Here is an 8,939-nt window from a genome sequence, read left to right as displayed (position 1 = left end):
ATGATTTCGGCACAGGCACTGACGTTATTATTAAACGCAGTGGGGGCATTCGCCGCGTCTTCAGGCTTTCCTGAGCGGCGAAGTGACCTTCAACAGTTCCAAGACGTTAGCCAGGTAAGCGCTGGGGTGCTGTTCTGTATTGTTAGCGTCGGGAGTTGTTTGCCTAGCTTAATGATGAAGTCCGAACTTCTTGACAATGAATACTTGCTGATTTTAGTTACTGAGGGTGTAAATCTAACCTACTAGGCTGTTCAGCCCTCCTGACTTAAAAGCACATTTATTTGGAGCCTTTTTACGTTTCATTCCTTTTTGTCGCTGTAGTTCAAACATTTTTATTTCATCGTGCTGTCCTGCGAAAATAAGCTACTACGTCTCAAGTGATCTCTTAAGTAATGAATTCGATATCCTAAAAACTAATTATCACAATCATTTAATTATGCGTAAGCATAGGTAGTCAAATTGTTCCATATTGTTGTGCGAAATTTATTTGGTAATGTTATGTTTTTTCTTCCTATGCCTAGTGTTTCCCTGATATTGGAAAGCTGTACATGGTATACCGGAACTACTACTCCGACCCAATTTTGGGCGGACCGGCGAAATGCGTCAGCTTTGAGCGAACCGGCAATTATGAAAATTTTAGCACACCAGCCACCTACTATTTTGGCGACGAGGGTTCAACGTAAGACGCTTCACACTTTCTGCGAAAATTATTCTTCTGAGATAGATTACTTCGTAGTGAGAGTAAATACGGGAACATATGATTGAGATCCGGCCGTATGGAGAGGTTTGCTTAGTAAGCTCTTCAAAATATTTCTCAGGACAAATGGGAGGAGGCTGAATGGTGGTGCATGTTTTGGCGTATACGGCGAACAGGCTAAAGTATTACCACATCCTCTTATTTAGCTTGTTGAAATTACATTACGTTGCAAGGCATGACTACTCCACGAGTGAGAAAATAAAAAAAAATAAAGACAAGTTTCTAAATATAACACAGCACTCTCACAGAGCTGCACACCTTGTATAACTATGATTTTTAACAGTGACCATACCACCTTACCTTACTACATCATGTTTCTCGCATCGCGAGTACCGTGGAATGCAGGACACAACCCGAACGACTACTAAGCATGAGACGCTTTCAGTTTAATTCGGCAAAATAAGGTTTAATTCGGCAAAATAAGTCGAACAATATCCGGAAACAGCAGTGATCCTGGGGCTAAACATGAAGTGGCACTTACTGTAAAACTTTCCACTTTTTCGGTCAGAATGGCGCCCCCAGCCAAAAAAAGCAACCTTCGGCGCTTTAGTAGCCAGCGAGACTGGAATCTCCGCCAACTAAAAGCAAGGCAGCTACATTCGCAGCTACCTGAGACCACTGGGTCACCGCCTCAGCCTCTCGCGCTGCGTATTATGACAGAAGAATCGATTGGTGGGCGAGTTGGTACATGACTAGATGATACAAAGCGCAAAAGGGACAGGACGAACGAAGAAACCACACGGACAAGGCGCTTACTGCAACTGTGACAGCCATTATAACAGCCAGTCTCCCTCCCTACGTGTTCTGGACTCTTCACCTGTCGTCTGTTACGTCTGTGGTTCCGAATGATCGGCTCCAGTAACGGGGCCACCCTGGCTGTGGAACGGAGCCGGTTCAGTCCAGAGACCGAAAGGCTCCACTATGTCGACCATGAGAGCTTTATGCAACCTCACACGAAGGTGAGAAGGCGCCCAATGCAACAAGCTGGTCTCTAGGCACATGAAGAGCAGCCGAGCACTACGACGCGTCCAGCTGTGAAATCGGCGAGGGGCGCTGAGCTCGTTGAAGCTTCATAAAGCGTACATAAAGCTATAAAAGTGGTGGAGGAAGCCTAGCCAGCTGTTTCGCTAGGAAAAGTGGTTAAGGGTGGAGGCTCGTCGAGCCTCGAAAACAACCAGGGATTCTATGCGCGCTGCTGAGCTGGAAGATCAGAAATGCACACAGACATAGATGCGTTCAGCAGCCAGGGCCTGGCCTACAACTAGATGCGCTAAGCCTTACTTACACCGTACTTCACGCTCACATCTACACTCGACGACCAAATGAGCTACATTTTTTTTGACTGAGAGGTACTTTTGATTCGTCGGCGAGAGCTATTGCGGTTTTTAAATAGTTTGTCCTTGAATTGTTGCTTACTTTAAGTACAATTGGTCAAGGAAAAGAACAACTGCGAGGACGAACATGGATGAACATGAATACAGAACACAAAATAAATAAAAATTGTTTCTTCTTCAGGCATGGACAGTAATTCCACGAAGCGCTAATACTTTGCTTACTTTGGAGCCTCGCTCGATTTTTATGTTTAAGGAGTAATACTTAATTCAAATTAAAGTTTTGCAATACAAGTGCCGTAATTTTTTTTTGTAATACCTCTTTCTGACCTTTTCAGGAGCGGGCACTTAGGCCTTTCATCTTCGCCATGCTACACTGGCAGAAACAAGGCCGGCTTTCAACCCGACAACGGTAGGCATTCAAAAGGATGGCAACGGTTGAACACGAACTAAAAATTCATTTTCGCTAATAGTAGGCAAGAATCTGCGCCAAAGTCCATTCGTCACTTCAGGGGAGCAAATATGCCAGTTTTATCAAACTGCATTGTTGTGCAACCTGATGTTCAAATATCTGGTGGGCATCTGAATGCGTCAAGAGCATTGTGCTTGACAAGAACTGTGTCAAGCACAATGCTTGCCCGTGAGAGTTCCTTCAGCTTCCTTGAGGAAGCCATGACCCATGTACTCTAGTTGCCAGTGGTACATCCCTACATCTTACCATGGTAATCACACTGCTTCTTAAACCGGTCGTTGAAAGCGAAACCCAAGCAACTGAAAAACTCTGAGCAAAGTTCACGGGAAGCAAAACCACCAGATAAATTCGGTTTGCATAGCTCCGCAAGATCGCCTTTTCGGTGTCCACAGCTGCCTTTTAACGGCATAGCGTTAAGGCTTCCGTTCTGCAGAAAATCCGGCGTCATCGTCGGTGTGGTGAGCTAAAAGCCGGCTGTGTTAGGCCGCCCTATTCACCCGGGGTGGCCCTATGGCAAACTTGGGGCACAAGAGCCTGCCCGGCCTCCGGACACCCGCCATGGTAAACAATCGGCTCATGTTATACGCGTATGCTCCCTCCACTGGCGACGCGTATACGACCCAGGGATGACAGATTTTCAGGCGATAGCACTAATGCTTCTAAAAACCCCGGTGAAGCAACCTATGCGGGCCACCTTAGTCATGTGACCTTGTGACGTCATCACAACCTGCCCATTGGATTGTGAGCAAACGGACCATCATGACCGGTGGGAGTTTAATTAATGATTGGTGGCGAGAGGTTGCTCGGAGAGAGCAACTTTGGTCACACAATCCCCACCGGTGGCAGCACCCGCCATCATCGCAGGGCAGTTTCGCCTCGCTTAACCGCTGGACCACTGCTCCAGGAGTGATGTGAGGACTCCCAGGGATCTATGATAAGTCGAGATGACCAATTCCGCATACATTGCCGCGGATCTTTAAGTTTGTTCGCTCGCGCTCACAGCCGCCGGCAGACCGCTTTATCATTTTGTTTGTAACGCGTATTGATCGTGGCCCCAAACAACTGCTTCCACATTTTTACAGATTACTGTAGTTGCTTTTGGTCCATTATCTCGAAGGTTAATTGCCAGCTTTAAATTGAGCGAGGCCAAAAACTGCAGGCGTTCTCTTCGATGACCGCCGAGCAGCTGGCTACTTTCGCCGCCGCCGAATCATTAAATCTATTGTGGGCACAGGTCACCCCTAATGAAGTTTTCTTTTAGAAGAACTTTTCGCTGTCTTCTCGCTGCCTCGACTTCCGTCATCCCTACGTGACAGTATGGGCATTAACCCATTAATACTATCGCGCCATGCCCTTAAGGCTGAGCTCCGAAGCGGGTAGGCTTCCAACACCGGCGCCAGAGAACACGCTTGCCTTGTGGACTTCCGGCCAGCATCTATTATCTCTGGATCATGACCTGATGCTACGCCTTCCATCCGTCCTACCCCGACGTGAGGCAACTTTTCTGTGTCGCCTCTGGTTGGTGTCGCATTCAAATACCTTACCCTACTGTGATAGGCATGGCTGATAACCCTGCATGTGACATCTGTGGCTGCGATGAGATCATATCTCATATTCTTCGCGAATGCCGAGCGAACACTTCTGCAAGGCATTTTCTACGCCGTGCGCTGGACCATATCGATTCACGCCCGCTAACGGTGTTCAAGGTTCTTGGAAACTGGCCGCGGCGATCATCGGCGGTGAGGGCTTGCCAGGCCTTCCTTCGGTTCTTAAGAATGTCGGGCCTGCACGACAGGCTATGACTTTGCCTAAGCCTTTTCACCTTCTGTTTTTTGTTATCTCTCCGTTTTATTCCTTACGGTTATATCCCCAAACCCCTTTCCCCCAGTGTAGGGTAGAAAAATGGTTTCATCTCGGGGTTAACCGCCCCGTATTTCATCCTCCTAATCATCCTCCTTAAGAGTCTCCTTTAATTTTTTTTTGCTGTTGTCATTTTCTCAGAAGGTTTACATTTAAAGTTGCTGTGTTGTCTGGAACGCTGTCACAGAATTATTTGGAATCAAAAGGAGCTGGTTTGTTTAATTTAGGCGAACAACTTGGCGTACAGGAACGAAATGACTTCCCGAGTTTATTTTCTTATATTTTTTGCAGGTGCTGCACCAGAGGAAAAATTCGCTATGATTTTCACCGACTGTAAGTGCAATGTCGTTCGACATATGTATATCGAAAATGGTGAGTATTACGAACAGACTTAATTACCACTCCTTTACTCGTGTCATGGCTGCCTATATACAGGTAGCTCGATAACGAGGGCAGTTATTAGTGATTTTTGCTTTTGTAAATATTTGCTCGCACATCAAAGGGGACACACAAGGCGGAAAATTCAAAGTGAATTTTACTGCAATTTTAAGAAATATTTTTGTTTTCATAATCAGAATGGTCAGTCATACATGACAACTACAACAGCTGCAATGCTGCACGCGCCGAAAGCAAAATGTGACCCTTCATTCACCATAGGTGTTTTGCATAAAAAGACGACTCGTTGACAAGACGACAATGTCTATGTGTCGTCTTTTTGCGCGAAAAAACTTATGGCAAAGGAAGGATATGATCAACTAGTCCGACAACTCTTGCTAAAAACGTGACCCTGTGATACCCCATACAAAATAATTCATGCACCCACGCAGCCAGGGTAATATTTAATTTTTTCCGTCGTCTCAACAATCTCATCAATCAGCTGCTTTCTATGAGGTCTAAAATCAGGAAACTATTAAAGCTAGGACTGCACCTTTTGCCAGGACGACAATGCTCTCACATGTGCCCATCACTACCTTGCCTCGTACAATGCGGCAATTTACGCCAGACGCCCATTTACGCGTCGGGGAGTTCTGCAATATAGAATTTCGCGCCTGACAATGGTAACAATGGTACCGACCCCCTACGGCTTCTTTGCAGTCCACAAACTTCTTGTAATGTGTTATCGCGGGTATTGCAGCCTCGTGTTTTATTGGGCAGCTTTAACAAACGCTGAATTTTCATAGTGACTTCAATTTTCGGTTACTCTCTTTTCTTTTTCATTTTTTTACCACCTCACCACTTTCCCCTCGTGAAGGGTAGCACACCGATTATTGATGATGATGATGATGATGATGATGATGTTCTCGGGCTGAATGGCACATACCCACGGCGGGGGATTGGCCAGGGTGCATGGCGGATACAAACGCACTCATGTACAGGGAATGGAGTATAATTAAATCTAAAATTTGGGACGCAGAGCTAGAATTTGTACAATACAAAAAATACGGAGAAAGAAAAGTTGTGAATTCACATTCTAGCACAGTCGGGCTAGTTTCTTGCGGGCCGAGGAACTAGACCTAAACGCACAGCCAGCGAAGCGTGGTGCAGCAGAAGTACTATAAGGCAAATTGTCATCGGTGATACGATGATTCTACGGGTTTTATACGCCGCTAAAGGCATTTCTCAAAATATATTGTCCGATACGCATTGCGTGGGTGTCGTCTTCCGAAGTCCTTTTTAAAGGTAACAGTGTGAGCTATGACTGCAGCCCGCATTTTTTTGCCGACATAGTTTGCGGGGATTTTGCCATTGATTTATAATTGGCGACAGGTGTATTAGTTGACGAAAAGTGAACATTCGACGGAAGAATGGATGCATCCTCTCTGTTGTGCCTTATCGGTCTCCGTGCTGTGTTTGGTAGAAAGAGAACGCGGCCCGGAACAGAAAAAAAAACAAATGAAAGTACGAGCAGGCAGCAGTGCAGGCTTTTAAACGAGCCAATTTATTTCGCTGAGTTGAGACTATTCAGAAATGAGTACAAAATTGAAGAGGACACCTAAGCCCCGCCTTAAGGGTATGACGCGATAGCGTAGTGGGTTAGGCTTTGCATTCTGAGCATTCTGACACCTTTGAACCCCCTTTTTTCATTTGTGTAATCAATTAATCACAATGATTTCATCAACTCGTCATCGCCTATCACAAGCCAATGAATCGTAAATCACTAGAACTACAAATTACCATGGTACGACTTTTTTACGCAACCTCCGTTTATTGCCGACACGCGGTGCCGACTACTGCTACGCCGATGGCTTTCCGACAACATTAGCTGTATACATCATCATCACCATAATCATCATCATCATCATCATAACCAGCCTGACTACGTCCACTGCAGTGCAAAGGCCCCTCCTATGTCTGTCCAATTAACCCTGTCCTTTGACAGCTGGGGCCACCGCATCCGCCCACCTAACTTTGTGCCACCCCCTGCTACGTTTGCCGTCTCTTGGAATCCACTCCGTTACCCTTAAGGACCAGCGGTTATCTTGCCTTCGCGTTACATCCCCTTCCCAAGCCCATTTCTTCCTCTTGATTTCAACTAGGATGTCATTAACCCGCGTTTGTTCCCTCACCCACTCCGCCTCCTTCCGATCTCTTAACGCTACACCTATGATTTTTCTTTCCATAGCTCGCTGCGTTGTCCCTGACTTAAGCTGAACACTTTTCGTTAGCCTAAACGCTTGTGCCCCGTAGGTGAGCACCAGTACAATACAGCTGTAGAGGCTGTCGCGTAAAGTGCAGTTGTTTAAAGGCGGTTTATTTCCCCGCCGTTGGAAATGCGCAGGTCAAGGGTGCTCGGTGTGGCGGAGCTCGGACAGGCTGAACGTGCAGTCGGACTACTGCGACTTCATCTACGGCGAGAACTGCGGCACCTCGCCCAAGTACCAGATATACAATCCTTCTTGCAAGTCGGCGCCATCATTCAGCTTGCCTTGAAGCACCGCAATCATTGGGCCCTGCAGCGTGCACACGTCGACGACGTCTGACAGTCGGCGGCTCCCAAGTGTCGCATGTCAAAGGATGCGCTGAAATACATATTTCTCTCAATTGTGCGTTGCTGCTTGACACGAATTTTTCAAGCCCGTGCAGCAAACATCTGCGATAAACATTGTGAATGAGCCTGATTTGCAAGACAGAGGACAATGTTCATCATCTTCACATCTGACTACGTTCACTGCAGGGCAAAGGCCCCTCCCGTGTCTCTTCAATTAACCCTGTTTTTTGCCAGCTGCGGCCACCCTATCCCCGCAAACTTCTTAATCTCATCCGCCCACCTAACTTTCTGCCGCCCCCTGCTACGCTTGCCTTCTCTTGGAATCCACTCCGTTACCCTTAAGGACCAGCGGTTATCTTGCCTTCGCATTACATGCCCTGCCCAAGCCCACTTCTTCCTCTTGATTACAACTAGAATGACATTAACCCGCGTTTGTTCTCTCACCCACTCCGCCCGCTTCCGATCTCTTAATGTCTCTCAAGAACAATGTTACTGAATGCAAACATTAATGTTGTAGCGCTGCGCCATTGGTACGTTCCCACGTGGGACATGAAGGCACTTGTCTCTGCGAGACATATGCTTGGTTGCGGTTTATACTGTACGGATTATTGAGACTCTACTCAAACTCCTGAACACTAACACTTATTGACATTTGACGATAAGTGCTGACACTTCGTCTCCGGTTCGACCTCTTCTTCAGAGGTGACTGGGACGGCCAGGAACAGCCAGTTTCAAAGGACGGTTTCTCGTGTAACGTTTATTTATTGGTTTATTTTGGTTTAACGTGCCGAAGCAACTCAGGCTACGAGGGACGCCGTAGTGAAGGGCTCCGGAAATTTCGACCACCTGGGGTTCTTTAATGTGCACTGACATCGCACAGTCTCGTGTAACGTAGTGTGCCACATGATCGCATAAAAAATTTCGTGTTATGGTCTTTTTTTTTCAAATGTGGGAGGCACACGTCTGCACTATTGTTTCATCTGGCTAGTTAACTTAAGAAGCACTGTGTTCTGCATATTTTAACAGGGTCGTTGATTTATTGTTTTTATTTTTCGCGTTGCATAGTAAAGGCTGATATCCTGTCCCGGTTTTAATATAATGTTGACTTTGTTCCGTTCCCTGGTATTTTATTTTCCTTGCCTAACTTCATAGTCTTTAGCCAAGTACTTTTTTCTGATGTGAGTTTTAGTGGGGCCACCTTCGCTCGTACGCTTTCAAGCGGTCCACACTCCTGCATGAGAGCCACGGGAGAGGAGGAGGTTCATTGCGTTCAGTGGGCGAGGAAAAAGGAGAATCCGCACAGAGCGCCTTATAGCGGTGTCAGTGGTCGATAGGTTATTTATGCAAACACTTGCCGTTCTTTTTTCCTACCACATGCTTTGGAACGCACATGTTTACCGTATTCGCTCATAATCCTGAGAGGTATTAGATCCTCTGAATAAAAATCGCCATTTACCCCCCGCCTAAGTAAAAAAAAAAATGAAACAGCTGGTGGCTTAGCATTGCTATGCAGGAAATGTTGCTCGAAAG

General features: G+C 46.4%; 1 protein-coding gene across 1 annotated transcript; it reads left to right on the top strand.

Annotated features, from left to right (window-relative positions):
* On the top strand, positions 1-7,351 carry LOC149330978 (uncharacterized). Its single transcript, XM_089559527.1, has 4 exons — positions 1-114; positions 522-679; positions 2,427-2,500; positions 7,200-7,351. The coding sequence occupies exons 1-4, from the start codon at positions 1-3 to the stop codon at positions 7,349-7,351; spliced, it is 498 nt and encodes a 165-aa protein (XP_089415653.1).
* Positions 7,352-8,939: the final 1,588 nt, after the last annotated feature.

This window comes from Amblyomma mixtum, chromosome 9 (assembly GCF_055824585.1).
Source record: "Amblyomma mixtum isolate Tamu chromosome 9, ASM5582458v1, whole genome shotgun sequence".
NCBI classification, from domain to species: domain Eukaryota; kingdom Metazoa; phylum Arthropoda; class Arachnida; order Ixodida; family Ixodidae; genus Amblyomma; species Amblyomma mixtum.
The sequence above is the reverse complement of the archived record's forward strand: the minus strand, read 5'-3'. Positions and strand labels throughout refer to the sequence as shown.